General features: G+C 38.4%; 1 protein-coding gene across 1 annotated transcript in view; it reads left to right on the plus strand.

Moving 5' to 3' along the window:
- Window positions 1–20,889, plus strand: part of LOC115228127 (medium-chain specific acyl-CoA dehydrogenase, mitochondrial) — a 38,673-nt gene that overhangs the window by 15,306 nt on the left and 2,478 nt on the right. Inside the window, exons 5-12 of the mRNA XM_029798790.2 lie at window positions 7,294–7,394; window positions 10,919–10,999; window positions 14,463–14,702; window positions 16,166–16,237; window positions 18,215–18,283; window positions 18,420–18,515; window positions 19,015–19,191; window positions 19,783–19,854. Of these exons, the coding sequence (XP_029654650.1) occupies window positions 7,294–7,394; window positions 10,919–10,999; window positions 14,463–14,702; window positions 16,166–16,237; window positions 18,215–18,283; window positions 18,420–18,515; window positions 19,015–19,191; window positions 19,783–19,854 (908 nt within the window). The remainder of the gene's footprint in view (window positions 1–7,293; window positions 7,395–10,918; window positions 11,000–14,462; window positions 14,703–16,165; window positions 16,238–18,214; window positions 18,284–18,419; window positions 18,516–19,014; window positions 19,192–19,782; window positions 19,855–20,889) is intronic.

Below are 20,889 nucleotides of genomic sequence, written 5' to 3' on the forward strand. Positions count from 1 at the left end.
CATTCCTAGGAGGGTCAGAAGCAACCATTACATTTTCCTGCTAGATTCCCAAGTGTGACCAAATGAGACTACGGATGTGACACGTAAAAAGCACCCACTACACCCACAGAGTGGTTGGCGTTAGGAAGGGCATCCAGCTGTAGAAACACTGCCAGATCAGACTGGAGCCTGGTGCAGCCTCCTGGCTTCCCAGACCCCGGTCGAACCGTCCAACCCATGCTAGCATGGAAAACTGACGTTAAATGATGATGATGATGATCTTACTTGTGATCTAGCCCTAAGTCTCTTCCTGGTTAGCTTGACTTAAAGAATCAGTCTTGTGATCCTTTCCTGTGGCATTCTAACCACATGTCTGTTGTACCAGAGCTGTAACCTCTCAATATGGAGAAGGGTCCAAATGTTAGGGAACTAACATGTGTGAAAGTCAGTTAAAAAATAGAGTAGGGTAAAATAAAATAAAATAAAATAATGTGATAGACATAGTAAGGAATGGTAAAGTAAGGACTTCAATTAAGGTGTTAATATAATCCATGGTATTCCATCCTGTGGTAAGTAGATGAATAAAGTCACACCCGAGGAATTTTCACAGGCTGAGGTTTGCATCGTGTTTCTGTTATACTGGGAGAAATAGCGAGGGTAGTATGTTATGTGGTGGGTTTAATGATTTGGTCCATGTTACAGGGGTTAGAGGTTAAATGCCAACCACTATTTAGTAGATATAACATTATTAAAAGAGTTGGCAGAAATAACTTAGATTAAACTCTTTAGAGGGAAGTTTAATACATGAGGATATTAATGAAAGAAAATTGGGTGAAGCCTAAATGCGATGCTAATATTAGTTACTTCTTGACCGAAACCTAGTTCCAAAACCCCTGTATGTAGTGGAGTGGGGTCAGAGTCAATCCTGCAACCGAATTGGTCATCTAATACTTAAAAACAACGTCGTTGTTCAAGTCTGTTAGGGCTATCGATGAATTCCAAGACCAGTAAAACAAAAGTATAAAAATAAAATAAAATAAAGATAAATACAAATATCAGTATAAGAATATTTCAGGCATGAATAGTCTGGCGGGGTGGGGGGTCCTTACCAATGGAAGGGCCAAGGAAAGTACTTACAGATATGTGAATAGTGTTTTATTTGAAAATATCTGAGATACATATCTAATTAACGAGTAGTTTTCTGTAAGGGAGAAGTAAATGAAGAAGCATTTAGTTGAAGGGTAAACAAATGATAAACAAGATGCCAATGGGTTCCACTGTAGTTAAGTCTGCTGATATTACATTATCAGTGGTGAGATACCACACTAAGACATATACTAGAATAGTATTTATGGAGTGTTATTACATTGTTGGTAGGTCTGAGTAATAATTACAAGTTTACTAGTAAAGTCCGAAAGTAAAAGCGTTAATGTGGACTGGCACGTAAAAAGCACCCACTACACTCACGGAGTGGTTGGCGTTAGGAAGGGCATCCAGCTGTAGAAACACTGCCAAATCAGACTGGAGCCTGGTGCAGCCTTCTGGCTTCCCAGACCCCAGTCGAACCGTCCAACCCATGCTAGCATGGAAAACGGACGTTAAACGATGATGATGATGATGTGTCTGGGTTAAAATATTTTAGGCTTGTAGACTATAGATGAAGGGAGGTAACTGTGTATTTCAATTGATTCTAGAGTGTAAGACATTCATAGACATTAGAAATAAGGTTGAGATTATAAAGAATTCTGGATATAAGCAGAAAGTATTCATGTTTTGATACAGGTATTATTTAGGGAACCTAATTTACTATATGCTGTATTGTAATTATATCAGGTTATTAAGTTGTAAAATATTAACCTAAGAGCCATATGGGTTTATTTATAGTTACAATGGGGGTCATACTGGCTCTTGTGGGGATGGTGGGATAGATATGTGTTAATGTTTAGATGTATTTTAATCCACCTAGATGTACAAGTACGGGTAGTTATAAATATCCAGACACACAGGTGGTTTCCAATGGGTGCTTAAAATTAGTGTTTAACCCTTTCATTACCAAACCGCCCAAATTTACCTATTCATATTTAAATGAGAATATCAGAGCAAATCTCTTTTGTACATTCGTGAAAACACGTGATTATGCTTCGTAAACAGTTCATCTACAGTTTTGTACAACGATCGACGTGTAATTTTAATTCCCTAAATTTTGGGAGATTTTTTTCCACATTTTTTTCGGCATCGATTTTTCTTCAACTTTGAAAATGGATTGGAGTTTCATGTTATCAAGCATTGATTCCGAATTGGAAAATTTGTGAAGCAAATACTGGGTACTGTTGTGGATTTAGTTTTTATACAGGGAAACTAATGTTAGTCAGCATGGCTTAGGGTATGATGTGGTCTGGAAGTTATTGTTTGAAGCGATCAATGCGGAAACAAACTTACGCAAAATGTAAACAAACACAAAATGGGGGTTCAAATTTCGGAAAATTTGTGAAGCAAATACTGGATACTGCGTGGATTTAGTTTTTATACAGGGAAAATAATGTTAGTCAGCATGGCCTGTTGTGCATTAAATTCAACTGATGATATAGTGATGTGCACAATTCTTCTTTATCAAAATTTTGTTGCATACCCATTTGAATATTAGCTGATGATTCATTTTCTATGGTGATGTTTAAACAAAATTTTAATATTTTTACCTTTTGCTCAATTTAAAATTTTAATATTTTTACCTTTTGCTCAATTTACCTGGATTTACCTGTAATTAAAGTCACTTTGAGACAAAAGTTATGCAATAGAATTGATTAAGAACCCTTTCTTTAATTATGTTCCAAATATCACATTAATATGTTGATAAGTAAAAAAGTTACAGTTATTTAATGAAACAAGCCTAGATTCATGATTATTTTAGAATTTAATTGAAACTCATGAGGGGGTGTATTTTGGTCAGAAATATAGTAACGAAAGGGTTAAGATGAATGCATAGAGATTATTGCTAATAAGAATATGGAGTAACATCCCAATGATAAACTGATGTAATTGGATATTTATATCTATATCTATTTATACCCCCACACATACATACATACACACACATATCCATATATACACACACACATACATATACTCACACACATATATACATACATATTTATACATGCATACATACACACACACACACACACACACACATATATATATATATATATATACACACACACAGTGTTGTTAAACACAAATATTAGGAGAGGAAGAACAAGCATAATGAATAACATTAGGAAAAGATAGTAATCAATATTTAGTAATCAATATTATACCAATATTATACCAATATTAGGGAAAATATTATTATTGTTATCGAGAGGGGTACTAGCACTAGTAACAGTTAATATTAATGGTATTTAGAGAAAGTGTGTTTAGCCTTATGAAGGCGAAAAACATTTCTCTCTTTGAGAGAGTTAAGAGTAAGATTGGCCTTAAGCAGGAAGAAAATTTCACTTACGCATAACGTGCATTTCTTATTCTTAACATTATATGCATGTGCTGAGGCTAGGATTTTCCAACGTAGGTCATAGCTAATATTCTTACCCTTGAGGTCCCATATATAGTTACGTAATCCCGTTGAGTTCCTCCTATTCCTGTTTCTGAAGGTATACATATGGTAATTTAGCCTGTGTTTCATATGGTTCTGGGTGGCTCCCATATATACCTTATTACTCGATTGAGTACTCACTACACATTGGTAAACTATTTTTCTATTGCAATTATTACTAAACACACAATTATTGCTAATTCTACAATTACAAGGCCTATACTGTTGTGTGGGGGCTACACTGGTACGGTTAGTATGTATATCGGGGGTGTCATTAGGTGTGATATTACTATTGTTATGACTGGTGCTAATATTATTATTATTATTATTATTATTATTATTATTATTATTATTATTATTATTATTATTACTATTGTTATTATTAGTGTGTGTATTACTGTTATTATTTTTCCTATTTAAGCAGAAGGTGTCAAGTTTTTTGTTATTCATGGAGAAAGTGAGAGTGGCCAGGTTATGCGTCAGACTCTATCCTATTCTTACTGTTTTACTATTTATGATTTCCCAGTAATTATTTTTTCCTTTTATAAAATATTTGTTAATTAGTTTAAATATTGTTTTTACTAAGTTATTTTTAAGTTTGCATAGCATATGGTAGTATTAGCCAGACAGTATCATTTCCTTTATTTGCATGTTTGGGGTTATTGCTCATTGGTCTATTGTTATTATTAGGGCCATTACTTTTATTATTAATAATAATATTGTTGTTATACCTATCACTAGTGTCACTATTATTATCACAATTTAAGGGGCTGATGACGTGTGCCTGTTTAGGATTTCTTATGTTATTCATTCCTTCTTTCTTACATCTGTGTTTGCTACTAGAATGCGACATTAGTTGTTGATGTGAGTATAAATTGACAGAGTAAATAAGCTTACACGATGAATACTGCTGGCAAAATGGAGTTGATGAAAATGGACTCATCACTGAAAGACATTCTTATTCCACCTAAAGACTCTTATCTCAAGGAATTGATTTTTAGAATTAATGAGTTCATTCATAGAATTTGATGGAAAGTATACCACCATGAAATGAAACTATCACATGCCATCAGGCCCGTAAATTTATATTTATATGTATATATATATATATATATGTGTGTGTGTGTGTGTGTGTGTGCATATTTATGTATATATATTTATATGTATGTGTATATGTATGTATATTTATGCATATATATTTATATGTATGTGTATATATATTTATATGTATATATATTTATACGTATATATATCTATATGTATATGTATATATATATATATATATATATATATATATATGTATATTTATTTGTTTGACATGTCTTCTCAAGCACAGCAAACTGCCAGGAGTCATGTTTTTCAGTCATGGTCATCCCCTCTCTGAGGTCCGCGTCTGAAGATCCTTTCTCACCACTTCTTCACTCATCATTCTGGGTCAACCCTTTCCACACATTCCTTCCAAATATAGAGATCGGTACCTCTTGATGTAACTGTCTTCATTCATACACATTACATGACTATACCAGTGCAGTCTTCTCTCTTGCACGCTACATTTAATGCCTCACACACCCAGTTTTTCTCTCAAATCACTTACACTCTGTTGCATATGCACACCGACATTACTCATCCAGCAGAGCATGCTGGCTTCATTTCTTTCAAGCCTTTGCATATCCTCAGTAGTCTCAGCCCATATTTCACTGCCATGTAGCATAGCTGTTTGTACACAAGCATCTTTACTAACAGAGGTAGTAACTCTGAACTTTGCCCAGCTTATTCTTATTCTAGCAGCCATACTTTCAGAACAACCTCTCCCACAACTAAATTGGTCACCTAAGTAACAGAAACAGTCTACTACTTCTAAAGAACCTCCTGTCATTTGAGGAAGTCTTTTTTGTACATTCCTGGTGTTTAATGTACCCGCATATCTGCCACATGTAAAGACTACTTTCTCTGTTAGTCTTCCAGTGACACTGTTGCATCTCTTATGTATCCATAGCTTGCACTGGGTACATTGTATGGAATGTCTCCTGATGCCTTTTCTCCATATTGATCAGGGCCATCTCCCTAAAGGGATCAATGATTTTTCTGTTTTCCTACTTACTAGGACTTGGGTCTTTGCTAAATTAATATTTATATATATATATATATATATATATATAGTTAATCCAAACATGAAAACACAACAACGTGGAACAAATATAGTATTATTGGACGCTCAGGAAGGAAGGGAAGAACGAGGGTTTTACGTTTGGAGCGGAGCTCTTCGTCAGAAACATAAGAAAAGGAAAGATCCAGGGAAGGGAAGACGGAGGAAAAAAATCGCCAACGGTACACACGCAGTCACATTTTGAATATATATATATATATACACACACACACACACATACAACATGTACACATATATATCATCATCATCGTTTAACATCCGCTTTCCATACTAGCATGGGTTGGATGATTTGACCGAAGACCAGCAAACCAGATGGCTGCACCAGGCTCCAATCTGATCTGGCAGAGTTTCTACTGCTGGATGCCCTTCCTAATGCCAACCACTCCAAGAGTGTAGTGGGTGCTTTTATATGCCACTGGCACAAGTGCCAGTCAGGTGGCACTGGCAATGGCCATGGTCAGTTGGTGCTTTTTATGTGCCACCTGCACAGGAGCCAGTCCAGCGGCACTGGCAACAACCTTGCGCGAATGTTTTTTCACGTGCCAGTAAGATGATGCTGGTAACAATCACGTTTGAATGGTGCTTTTTACATGCTACCCGCACAGAAGCCAGTTATCTGCTCTGGCAGCAATCGCATTCGGATGGTGCTCTTAGCACTCCACTGGCACGGGTGCCAGTCATCGAATTTGCGAATTTGATTTGATTTTTGCCTCAACAGGTCTTCGCAACCAGAGTTTAGTGTCCAATGAAGGAAAGGTACGCATAAGTGGACTGGTTACACCTCTGACATAAGCCACGGGTTATGGTCTCACTTGGCTTGCCGAGTCTTCTCAAGCACAGCATATTTCCAAAGGTCTCGGTCACTAGTCATTGCCTCGGTGAGGCCTAATGTTCGAAGGTTGTGCTTCACCACCTCATCCCAAATCTTCCTGGGTCTACCTCTTCATATATATATATATATATATATACATACACTTCTGTAACTGTTTTGACAGAATTTTCACAGCTGGTTGGTTGATGTTAGGAAGGGCATCCAGCTGTAAAAATTCTGCCAAAATAGTTACAGAAGGCTAGTGCAGGCTTTTGCCTAACCAGCTCTTGTCAAACTGTTCCACCCATGGAAGGCAGACACTAAACAATGATGATCATGATGATATATATGTATACACACATCATCATCATCATCAATTTGTCTAGTACTTCCCTGCCCTGTTGGTCCCACTGCTAATATCTTCACTGTATCTCTGGCACTGCATGTGTGTGTCCGTGTGTCCATATCTATATCTATGTTTATACTGGTCTTAAAAGAAACTACTGTTTTTCATGTTACATCCTTTTCTTTTGTGACTTTGCATCTCAGCAAATAGAGATTGATAGAATTAGTACCCGACTTACAATTTACTAGGTATCTTTCCATTAGCATTGTTTTCTTATCTATTTCCATCAGGGTCCAAATCAGTTCTTATTCAAAGTTCCTGAATGAGTCAGACAACCATTTTTTCTTTGCATGTCTCAGATTTTCTTGATAATATTATCTTTTTTTTTTTTTTTTTTACAGGTGGTTTGGGTTTAGGAATAGCTGATTCTTGTATTACAACAGAAGAATTAGCTTATGGATGTACAGGTATCCAAACTGCAATTGAAGCAAATTCCCTTGGGGTAAGTTAATACATTGCAAGAAAACAAAACTGAACTGCTTGTTGACATTCTGTTTTTTTGATTAATTTTAATTAATTCAAATATCAGAGTTCTCTCCCCTCTATTTCTTCAGCTGAATTATTTATTAACCCTTTAGCATTCAAACCGACCACATTAGGCCCAAATACTCTACCTGTTGTATATTCAGACCAGCTATATTAGGCCAAGTAGTCTACCTCTTGTATTTTCAAATCAGTCAGACCCAGCTTCTCACACCTATTCTAGAGTATCATTCATCATCATCATCATCATTGTTTAGCGTCCGCTTTCCATGCTAGCATGGGTTGGACAATTTGACTGAGGGCTAGCGAACCAGATGGCTGCACCAGGCTCCAATCTTGCTCTGGCAGAGTTTCTACAGCTGGATGCCCTTCCTAACGCCAACCACTCCGAGAGTGTAGTGGGTGCTTCTACGTGCCACCTGCACGAGGGCCAGTCTGGCAGTATTGGCAACGGCCAAGCTTGAAATGGTGTTTTTTACGTGCCACCTGCACAGGAGTCAGTCCAGTGGCACTGGCAACGACCTCGCTCAAATGTTTTGTTCATGTGCCAGTAAGGTGTCACTGGTAACGATCACACTCAGATGGTGCTTTTTACGTGCCCACCGGCACAGAAGCCAGACAGCTGCTCTGGCAGTGATCTTGCTCGGATGGATCTGTCAACTCTCCACTGGCACGGGTGCCAGATAATCACATCATTGAAATATCAAAGCTATGAGTTCATGCGTGATTAATTCAAAAGAATGTGAATTTGACAGAATAATGTGAATGCTAAAGGATTAAGCTGCTGGTGTTTTCCTCCTCGCTACAGTTGTAATTTCATTTAATATTTTTTGGCTCACTGCATTGTGTTAGCATAGACTTAACTACATGTTTTGATGGAGAAGGCTTTTCAAGAGTATTTCTTCCTTCCCTGTATCCAAATCATTCTTAGTTGTTACCCCTATCAATGTTTATTTATTAGAAATCTGTGCCGGTGGCACGTAAAAAGCACCAACCGATTGTGGCCGATGCCAGACTCCCCTGGCACCTGTGCCAGTGGCACGTAAAAAGCACCCACTACACTCACGGAGTGGTTGGCGTTAGGAAGGGCATCCAGCTGTAGAAACACTGCCAGATCAGACTGGAGCCTGGTGCAGCCCCTGGCTTCCCAGACCCCGGTTGAACCGTCCAACCCGTGCTAGTGCGGAAAACGGACATTAAACGATGATGATGATGCCTGCATTATCTCAAGATCTGACAGTGCTAGTAAGACTATACTTCACTAAGAAGCTCTGAGACCCAAATATATCAAGTTGTTGCCAAACTGAAAAGGATCCAACCACTCCTCACTGGAATACTACATTGTATTTCAATAAATTTTCCTATATTTAAATTTTCAAGTTACTCCCCTTGCATATCTTGACCAGAATTAATCACAAAATAAATGGGTTTTTTTCTCCTCACTGCCGCACTTCATTATGTATGTTGCAACTGACCTAATTAAGAAAGGCTTATCAAAATTTGTTATTTAAGTGATTAGTTTTGTGGCTTTGTTATTTGATATTTAAACTTCAGTAAGCTGTATTATGTTGATAATACGCTGTGTGTGTGTACATGTGTGTGTGTATGTATAGAGTAGATGAAACCATGGCGACTGAAGAAGGGGTTTTTTCTTGTGTTAATTGTCCTGTACTCTATTTTTTTGTTGTTTAAAAAAATGTCCAGTTCCTTGGGTTTGTGTTTATGTTTTCGTTTCTCATTGTGTTCGACGTTTTTTTGGTGTCCTGTACTCATATATGCGTGTATATATACATGTAGAGGTAGGTACGTACATATATGTTTATATATATGCATATGTTTTATTTATTAATATATATATATATATATATACATATGTACGCTGCTATATTTTTATATATGGAAACTACAAACATGGGACAAGAACACAAAACATCCAGACAGACGATACAAAGTAAACAAGGACGGGTCAATCGGAGTTTCCTATCCTTATTTGAGTTCAAGATTATCTTTGCAATTTTGGTTGGTTTGTCCCTGTGCAAGGACAATCCAAACACAGACAGGTGTTGCAAAGAGTGACTGGTAGAGCGGAAATGGCTCGAGACCAGGATGTCATTGCCAAGTCAGATGTCTTGCAGGTGTTCCATGAACCGTTCAGCCAAGCAGTGTCCCGTTTGCCTGATGTATAGAGAAGGGCAGAGAATGAGAGAGAGCAGGAGATGCAGTAGATGACGTTGCTAGAAGTGCAGGTGAAGGAGTCGGTGATGTGATAGGGTCAATGATAGGTGTTGGAGAGGTATGGGAAAGTGCGGCAGTGTGGGCGGGAGCAGGGGAACGAGCTGGGTTGGGAAGTTAGGTTTGAAAGAAGCTGTGGACCAAGAAGTCTCATAGGTTTTGGGCTTGTTTGAAGGAGGGGAGGGGTCAGTTATGGAAGATGTGCGAAGTGGAGGGGTCGGACTGGAGTCGTCGGAAGGCTTGGAGAATGGTGCATATATATATATATATATATATATATATATATATATATATATATACATATATGCCTGTCTATCTGTCTGTCTTTATATAGTTCAAATTTTGGCTCAAGGCCAGCAGTTCCACAGGTGTACCAGTCCTCACCTGGTACTTGTTTTATCAACCTCGAAAGGATGAAATGCAATGTAGACTTCAACAGAATTTGAACTCAGAATGTAAAGATGGATGGAATGCCACCAAGCATTTTGCTCAGCATGCTAATGGTTCTGTCAGGGATTTTGCCTGCCCTCCACAATAATAATAATCCTTTCTACAATAGGCACAAGGCCTTAAAATTTGGGGGAGGGGGTAAATTGATCACATTGAACCCAGTACTTGACTGTTACTTAATTTATTGACCCCGTAAAGATGAAAGGCAAAGTTGACCTCTGTGGAATTTGAACTCAGAATGTAAAGACAGCTGAAATGCCATTAAGCATTCTGCCTGGTAAACTAACGATTCTTCCAGCTCACCGCCTCATCATCAACATCATCATTGTTTAACGTCCGTTTTCCATGCTAGCATGGGTTGGACGGTTCCACTGGGGTCTGGGAAGCCAGAAGGCTGCACCAGGCCCAGTGTGATCTGGCAGTGTTTCTACGGCTGGATGCCCTTCTTAATGCCAACCACTCCGTGAGTGTAGTGGGTATTTTTTACGTGTTACCTGCACAGGTGCCAGACGAGGCTGGCAAACGGCCACAATTGGATGGTGCATTTTACATGCCACCAGCACGGAGGCCAGTCGGGGCGAGGCTGGCAACGGCCACGTTTGGATGGTTCTCTTACGTGCCATTGGCACTGGTATCACAGCTACAATTTCCATTGATGTTGATCGATTTTGATTTTGATTTTGGTTTTCATTTTTTCATTTCTTCATTTTCACTTGCCTCAACAGGTCTTCACAAGTATTTCACTTGCCTCTAGGAGTAATTGTTTTTTTCATATTGCTTCTTTGCTTCTCTTTTATACAGCAAGTACCAGTAATTTTAGCAGGAAATGATGCCCAAAAGAAGAAATATCTTGCACGAATGCTAGAAGAGCCACTAATGTGTGTAAGTTGATTGCTGAATATCTTTTCTGTTTTAAAGTTTTACATGATACACAATATTGTTATCACTGACAAATAGAAAACTTAACTTCATCCTTATCATTACCAATTCCATTGTTATTTTCACCAATGATGCTATTATCCTCAGTGATGTCATCATCATCATCATTAATGTTATCATCATCATCATTATCGTGCTAAGTGTCTATTAAGGTATTGCTATTCTAAGATGTATCATTATAGTGTCTACATGGAGTTGAAAGAACATCTTCAGTTGTAGACTCAAAGAGTTAAGTTAACTATCGTTATGTTTTGTCCTCTTTATACCAGAATTATTAATTACTCACATTTTCCGACACCAGTCAGTATATATATATATATATATGTATATATATATATATATATATATATATATATATATATCATCATCATCATCATCATCATCGTTTAGCGTCCACTTTCTATGCTAGCATGGGTTGGATGGTTCAACTGGGGTCTAGGAAGCCAGAAGGCTGCACCAGGCCCAGTGTGATCTGGCAGTGTTTCTACGGCTGGATGCCCTTCCTAACGCCAACCACTCCGTGAGTGTAGTGGGCGCTTTTTATGTGCCACCCGCACAGGTGCCAGATGGGGCTGGAAAACGGCCACGGACGGATGCTTTTTACGTGCCACCGGCACGGGGACCAGGCAAGGCTGGCAACAGCCTTGATCGGATGGTGTTTTTTATGTGCCACCAGCACGGAGGCCAGTTGGGACAGCGCTGGCAATGGACACAGTCGGGTGGTGCTTTTTACGTGCTACTGGCACTTTTAATTATTGAAATATGTAATCATCTGACCCATGGAAGTATGGAAAAGTGGACGTTAAACGAGGAGGAGAAGAAAGAGGAGTTTGGGAGTACACATACTTCTAAGGAAAACATCTATGGTGAACCAACAAAGGTAGCTTCGACGTAGTCACTAAACTAGCAAAAAGCAGTTGCTAAATTTCTTTTAAATATGTACTGTCTTAAAAAAAGGATTTACTGAAAAATGTACCCCTAGGTACACTATATTTCCTTCTTTTTTTTTTCTGCAAACAACACGCAGAAGCAAGTGTTACCAGTTGGAATCTCCACATATCAGATGCTAGCAAGTTTATGGGGTCATCAGGAAAGAATGTGCACCGTTTTGGGGTCTTCCTCTCAATGCTATCATTGTGCACTGACCCCTGCTCACTGAAATGAGGTCCCACTTGCTAGATCAACTGGTTATCAGGTTTTGCTCAATATTTTAGCTGTTGTGACGCTATTCTGGAAGTTTTCAGCATGCATGCGCAGAGTTGGATTACTTCTGGTAGGCTGCCAGAAGTTTCCTCATGCACATGCGCAGAGAACTGGCAACAGAAAGTTTTCCCGCTAGATCGGTCTTTTTGAAGCTGCAGCCCTATCGAGTGGACACGACTCAACCTTCTCTCAAGGAAAACCTAGCACGTAGAGAAGCCCCCTTCTACATGGGAATGGAGACAGCATTTTGGCTCACACAAGTTAACTATTGTGAATAGTTTAATGGACTTGGCTACCAGTTTACCCTGAAGAAAATATATGTGTAAATATTCTATTTGCGAATCCAGATCAAAAATAAAGTATTATTTATTGCTGTTGAAGATAGTCGAAGTTTTGGCTTTCCTTTCGACACACTTGAATGTAACAGGATAAGACCGATACTCACCAAGTGTTCCTGAGACCTTCATCCTGTTACATAGCCATTGCTCATAATCTCTTTTTAGTAATATAAAAATGGGATATTCATAACTAACTGGAATACTATTGATTTTAGGTCTGCTGAATTATAACTGATCTGGAGCTTAACAATGAGAACATCATTCACAGAAGTGCACGAGCAAAATAAATAAATAAATAAATAAGATTGTAACCAAGCATGGACATATATGCAACCGATCGGCATTCATTATAGAAACTCTCTTTACTTTCTTTTACTTGTTTCAGTCATTTGACTTGCGGCCATGCTGGAGCACCGTCTTTAGTCGAGCAAATCGACCCCGGGACTTATTCTTTGTAAGCCCAGTACTTATTCTATCGGCCTCTTTTTGCCGAACCGCTAAGTGACGGGGACGTAAACACACCAGCATCGGTTGTCAAGCAATGCTAGGGGGACAAACACAGACAGACAAACATATACATACACACACACATATATATATATATATATATATATACATATATACGACAGGCTTCTTTCAGTTTCCGTCTACCAAATCCACTCACAAGGCATTGGTCAGCCCGGGGCTATAGCAGAAGACACTTGCCCAAGATGCCACGCAGTGGGACTGAACCCGGAACCATGTGGTTGGTTAGCAAGCTACTTATCACACAGCCACTCCTGCTAATATCGACAAATTAAAATGATAATGTTTTCTAACTATGAAATATTGATGATAGTTTGGGTAGTAGACTTAAAATTGCCTGGTTTAGCACCACCACCTGGCTCTTGGGTTCCACACTTTTGCAAACATTTACGGTAGGCTGGTCTCTAGTCTGATAGTAACTACTTCCTCTTTTCCTCCACCAGTTTTGGATGCTCTGGAAAAGTCATGGGTACTGTTGTTTCTATACATTAAAACGAAGCAACAATAAAACAAATAAAAACATTTTTTCACGCTAAGAGTCGCTGAAGCATGGAACAAACTGCCGGCGTCAGTTGTTAGTTGTCGGAGCACTGCATCCTTCAAAACTTCCATGCTTCCTGAGAGATTCGCCAACACTACACCTGATTTTCTCCCCTCCATACACACGCAAGCATGTATCTGACTCATACACTGTTCGCTTTCCAGACATTTGTACATTACTGCATATACTTTATACGCACTTTTGACAAGCTGTGGTGCACCTGAGCACTGTATACAATAATTTCATTATGATTACTCTCTTACTCTTTACTCTTTTACTTGTTTCAGTCATTTGACTGCAGCCATGCTGGAGCACCGCCTTTAATCGAGCAACTCGACCCCGGGACTTATTCTTTGTAAGCCCAGTACTTATTTTATCGGTCTCTTTTGCCGAACTGCTAAGTGACGGGGACATAAACACACCAGCATCGGTTGTCAAGCAATGCTAGGGGCACAAACACAGACACACAAACATACATGCACACACATATATATATATATATATATATATATACAACGGGCTTCTTTCAGTTTCCGTCTACCAAATCCACTCACAAGGCTTTGGTCAGCCCGAGGTTATAGTAGAAGACACTTGCCCAAGATGCCACACAGTGGGACTGAACCCGGAACCATGTGGTTGGTAAGCAAGCTACTTACCACACAGCCACTTTATTAAAAATAACATAAAGTTTTGTGGATATAAGCATAAATTAAAGCATGTTTAAATATTGAAGCATTCTGTTTATAGAACTAAAGAAGTGAGCGAATAATTATAGTTGTTGTTTCTCTTCTTTTCTTAGGCTTATTGTGTGACCGAACCAGGTGCTGGCTCTGATGTTGCTGGTATCAAAACGAAAGCTGTGAAGAAGGGCAATGAATATGTGATCAATGGTCAGAAAATGTGGATAACAAACGGAGGAGTTGCTAATTGGTATTTCTTGTTGGCACGAACAGATCCAGACCCCAAAGCCTCAGCCGGTAAAGCTTTTACTGGCTTCATTGTAGATGCAGATACACCTGGAATAATAAAAGGCAGAAAGGTATGTCAGTAGTACTTTCTTTTGTCACTTAGTCGCACTCTTTAATTGCACTCTCTTCGCAATATCCTGTCACTTATATTATGGCATTTGAACCTCGAGGGTATGCCCTGGTACTTGCCCCTATCTATATCTCTCTCTTTCCTTTACTCAACCATCTTTTTTATACTCTGATCCCATTCCTTGTGAGCATGCCCGGCACTTTGCCACCATCTCCATCCTGCAATCTCTCTCTTTCTCTCTCTCTCTCCCCTTCTGCACTTACCTGATGTTGGGTAACCATGTAGTTTCTTTGCAGTGGCACACCTGTTTCTGTCTTCATTCCTGATCTTTCTCTCTCCGGCCAGGTAACCTTGTACTTCCTCTACAGCAAGACACCTGTATTTGTCTCACTATAACCTTTTCATCATCACCTCCTCCAATGCCTCCTCCCCTCTTAAAAGTTTTTGTCTTGCATGTACTTGATGACCCTGTCAGTGCAGGTGCTACTTAACAGTATCCAGTCCACACTGTAAAGTGGTTGGTGTTCAGAAGGGCATCCAGCTGTAAAAACCTTGCCAAAACTGACCTCACCTGTGCTTGTGCCACATTAAAAACACTAAGTCCACTCTGCTGAGTGGTTGGTGTTAGGAAGGGCATCCAGCTGTAGAAATATCGCTGGATCAGATTGGAGCCTGGTGCAGCTGCTGGCTCTCCAGACCTCATTCAAACCATCTAACCCATGCCAGCATGGAAAATGGACGTTAAACGCTGATGATGATGTATGTATGTTTATATATATATGTGTGTGTGTGTGGTGTATGCATATGTGTGTTTGTATATTAATGAACTTCACAAGGAAAATGACAAGGAACCACAAGAAGTGCTGTGATGGAACAGACCCATCCGACCTATGTCAAGGAAAATAGGCATAACATTTTCTTGGATGGTAGACTAAGATATCATCTGTTTAATGCCATTATATTAGCCTTAATGTATCTTTTGTAGAATTCTGTGGTAAGCATTCAAGCAATTTCTCTCTCCCTTTCACACGTCCCGGAGATGCTGTGTTTGTAAAATTTTTTTTTTTCAAAATCTTTGTATTATTTGTTGATCATTTAATTTTTACTACTTTTAGTAAAACCAGTTTACCATAGTCTAGTATAGAAGTGTTTTCTACTTTTAAATATTGTAATTTCGACTGCATATCACTCAATTTTATTTAAATGGAATATAAATAAAATTTTTTTTTTTCAATTTCCTTCATAATTATCTGCCATGGTAGTGCTGTTCTCATTCTGTTACACTGAATAAAGCTATAGAAATAAATACACATTTCTGTTATGTTTTACAAGTGGGGAAAAAGAATTCCTAAATGATGTCTGCATGTTTGTTTTTCGCTTCAAAGCAAAGATAGAGAGAGCCAAAGTTAAGCAATTATATTTCTGATTTAACTTTTGTTCGTATTCGATAACTTTCTACTTTAGGAATGGAATATGGGACAAAGAGCATCAGACACCAGAGGTATCACATTTGAAGATGTTGTTGTTCCTGCTGAGGTAATGCATTTTGGTATAATATTGAACTTGTATTAATTAATTGCTTCTGCCTACTATAAAAACTATGCCAGACAACATGATACATATACAACAACAAAGATTGGCTTTTCTTTGTTGTGTGCATTAAACGATGTAGGAGTGTAACAATTGGTGAGATGACCCTAGCAGTTGAGGGAACTTGTGGAAGAGGTAGACCCAGGAAGACCTGGGATGAAGTGGTGAAGCACGACCTTCGAAATTTAGGCCTCACCAAGGAAATGACTAGTGACCGAGAACTTTGGAAATATGCTGTGCTTGAGAAGACCTGGCAAGCCAAATGAGACCATAACCTCGTGGCCTATGCCAGGGGCGTAACCAGCCCACTTGTGCATACCTTTTCCTTCATTGGACACTAAACTCTGCTTGTGAAGACCTGTTGAGGCAAGTGAAGGCAAAATCAAAGTGAAATTCAATGACAGGCACGAGCACCATACGAGCGTGATCGTTGGCAGAGCGGCTAACTGGCTTCCATGCCAGTGGCACATAAAAGGCACCATTCGAGTGTGATCGATACCAGCTTCACCTTACTGGCACTTGTGCCCCGTGCTAGTAGGGTGCTAAGAGCACCATCCGAGCGTGATTGTTGCCAGAGCGGCTAACTGGCTTCCGTGCCGGTGGTGTGTAAGAGACAACATTTGAGTGGGATCGTTACCAGCATCGCCTTCCTGGCACCTGTGCCGTTGGCATGTGTAAAAAGATTCAAGCAAGGTCATTGCCAGTACCGCCTGACTGTCCCCCATGCCGGTGGCATGTAAAAGCACCCACTACACTCTTGGAGTGGTTGGCGTTAGGAAGGGCATCCAGCTGTAGAAACTCTGCCAGATCAGATTGGAGCCTGGTGCAGCCATCTGGTTCGCCAGCCCTCAGTCAAACTGTCCAACCCATGCTAGCATGGAAAGCGGATGTTAAACGATGATGATGATATACTGGAACAAACCTGTATAACCCATACAAGCATACATTCTCAGCTATATTGTTATCACCCCAAAAAGTTCATTTGACTAGCCCGTTCACTTTCACTCAACAATTTGCTGTGTCTTCCTTGTCTCTTTTGCTGTATTCCCAACAATGGAATATCTCTGCACAGTTATTTCAAAATAGAAATAGAAGTTAAATTCCTCTCATATCACATTTAACAAGTTAATATTGTCTTAGAGACAGTAAGTCTGGAAAAAAAAATGGAATGGTCATGGTTGGAATACCTTTGATGAGGGCTGACTTGGAGCAGGTAACTTCATCACCACTATCTATCACCCAGATTGTCATTTGACCTAGCAGAAAAAAGCAGACAGAATACCCTCTACCATCTTAAAAATGTAAGGACCCTTTAGATAAGGCAGTCCAAGATACAAAACAAAAAGATAGGGAACAGAACTGTTTTAATTATGTCTTCTCAATCAGAGACTAAACAACAGTTATTTCTTCACAACCTTACTGACTATATACCACCACCCAATGCAACCAGGTATTGTCTCCTCTTCATTCCTACAACAGCTCGACCTGCAAATTCCATATTAAATATTTCTTCCTAAATCAGTAACTGTTTGGAATTCCTTTCTTATCCAAGTTTCTTTTTTCATGTACACCACCTAACAGATGTTTAACCCTTTAGTATTTAAACCGGCCATATCCGGCCAAAATATTTAATCTGTTTTGTGTCGAAACTGACCAGATCCAGGCTCTCACACCTACCCTACAATGTTATTCTACATTAGGCAATTACACCATCAAGATCTTGAAGATATGAGATAATGCATGATTAATTCAAATCAATGTGAATCAATAAGCATTATGTTTGATAAAATAATCTGAATGCTTAAGGGTTAAGCTGAACATCAGCCCTCACTTCTATTTCATCATTCATGGAAGATGAAAGCTATGAACTCTATCCTTCTTCTTCAGACTAAATAAGGGGTAAAAATATGTTTTTATTTTCAGAATGTTCTTGGTGCAGAAGGTATTGGTTTCAAGATTGCAATGGGCGCTTTCGACAAGACACGACCTGCAGTAAGTGATTATTCATGTCTTATGCTGATATAAGGTTAAATGTGCTAAAATCTAGCCCAGAGTTGATTCATAGAAAATATTATGAAAATACTGGATTGATTGATTACCCGATTGTTTTTCTTTATTCTATTTCCAGGTGGCAGCAGGAGCTTGTGGATTAGCACAAAGAGCCTTTGATGAAGCTACAAAATATTCAATGGAGAGAAAAACCATGGGGCAACCCATTTGTACAGTTAGTAAAACCTATATTTTGTATATTTATCTATTTTAAAATTTTATATCACATTTTGTGAGCAACATCATTGTTGGTTTCAAGTTTCTGTTTGGCAAATTACTGGTTCCCTGCATTTACAATAGCAAGAACAAAGGCAAGTTTCTGTAAAATTTGGGTGGAAGAAGTACTACATGATATTTTTTTTCAAAAGCACCCTGCATGACCAAAATCCAAAGACCAAAACACGTAAAAGAATAAAAGAATATTTTCTCCCTGTCAGATTTTTTGACTGTTGTTTACTCCGTGAAATCATTAATGTTAAAACCTACTTTCTACCATGAAATTATCTAGATTAGAAAAGTATTCATATTTTACCAGTGTACTTATTTCATTAAATATGTACCTGTAAAGCACTAGTATTGATTTAATTAACCATACTTTTCCTCAAAATTTGTGAACTTCTACCAATGATGGAAATCCTTATTTGGTTAACTTAATGTCTTCGTTTCCTTTGCAGCACCAAGCTGTTGCCTTTATGTTGGCCGATATGGCAATTGGAATTGAATCAGCACGAATGATGACGTATAAATCTGCTTGGGAAATCGACAACGGTATCCGAAATACTTACAATGCTTCAATTGCCAAATGTTTGGCAGGAGATGTTGCAAATAAATGTACAACTGATGCTGTACAGGTAAACACTTTATTCATACTCTTCTCTGTTAAACTAGGCACCCAAATTTCATTCACTCTCCCACTTGTATGTTATGATTCAGCATACTTTGGGTCACTCAAACACCATTGGTCCATATCAAAAATTACACTGAATGAGAATTAACAGAATACATTAATTTTTATTGTATTGTGTCTGGGGAGAGTCATTTTCTTTTTGTGCCTTATTATGTGATACACTCACTGTTAAAATTAAAAAAAAAGTAATAATAAAAAATAGAAATGAAAAATAAAAATTTAAAAATTTAAAAATTTTTAAAAATAAAATAAAGAAAAAACGTGGAAATTTTACCGGTGTTTATGTTACATAATAAGGCACAAAAAGAAAATGACTCTCCCCAGACACAATAGAATATGCTTCAACACACAAACTCATATAAAGAATCTTGCAAACCAAATCCAAAAATGAAATATTAATTTTTATATGTATGGAGAAAATGTTCATATATGAAGATGTTTGCATGTTATATTTTAAATTGCTCTGTGTTGATTATGTTTATAAAATAAATATGAAGTACATATTCTTTCACTGTTATACTTTTTCTTTTATTAGATATTTGGTGGAAATGGTTTCAACAGCGATTATCCAGTTGAAAAACTAATGAGAGATGCTAAGATTTACCAGGTCAGTGTTAAAATATTTCTGAAATGTTATAGTTTAGAAGATAATTAAGATATTTATTTTCCCTTACATAATTTGTTCCAAGTTTTATATATACTTTATTACTGAAGTTTCAATATGGTTTAAATAAAAGTTTAAATGAAATAATACATGTAGATATATACCACTTCAATACATAACCATATACATCCATACATACACATGCATGTGCACATAGGTACAGATACAGTAGGATTAGAATGGCAGTAGGACACAAGGAGACCCATACAAATAAATAAATAAATTGGTAGGCCCGCTCGAGGGGCATAGGCAGAGATAATTGTCACCATGCTGTTCTGTAAGACTGGCCTAAGCTTGAGCACCCTATCACCCATTCTGGCTACCTCTATGACTTTATCCACCCATTTCTCTGCAAGAAATATACCCGCACCACCTACCCCATCACTGTTACCTTCCCAGATGATTTTATACCTATGTTTTGCCTGTGAGGAACCTGGCTGAAGCTCCTCTCCACCTTACCTCTTGAATGCAGCATACATCAACACGCCTCCTTTCAAGTATCTCAACAATCTCACTAGATTACCTTTCAATGTATTTACATTGACAGTGCTAACTCTGACAACTGGGAAAGAGACATGGGAGGGAACATGGGAAAGAGTGATGTTATTCAGCACCTGAGAAAAGGTTTCCAACACATGCACACATATGCAGGAACACATACATACACACAAGAATGCACATGCAAACATACACACAGACACTTACCTATTCAGGAAACTGCCACACCTCACACACACACACAAGTACACACACACACCCTGACACACACACACACACACACTGGAATGCACTCACATAAGCAAACACTCATACATTCATACACACACAAATAGACGCACTCACAGAACTGACTTGACCACACAAACATGTACATTAGACCACACACACTCACACCCCTACTCTTTTCTCTTCTTCCTCTCCCCACATAAGGAACTACAACCTTAAATGTTTCCTGGATGACAGGCAAATCCCAGCAGA

This window comes from Octopus sinensis, linkage group LG2 (assembly GCF_006345805.1).
Source record: "Octopus sinensis linkage group LG2, ASM634580v1, whole genome shotgun sequence".
Taxonomy (NCBI): Eukaryota; Metazoa; Mollusca; class Cephalopoda; order Octopoda; family Octopodidae; genus Octopus; species Octopus sinensis.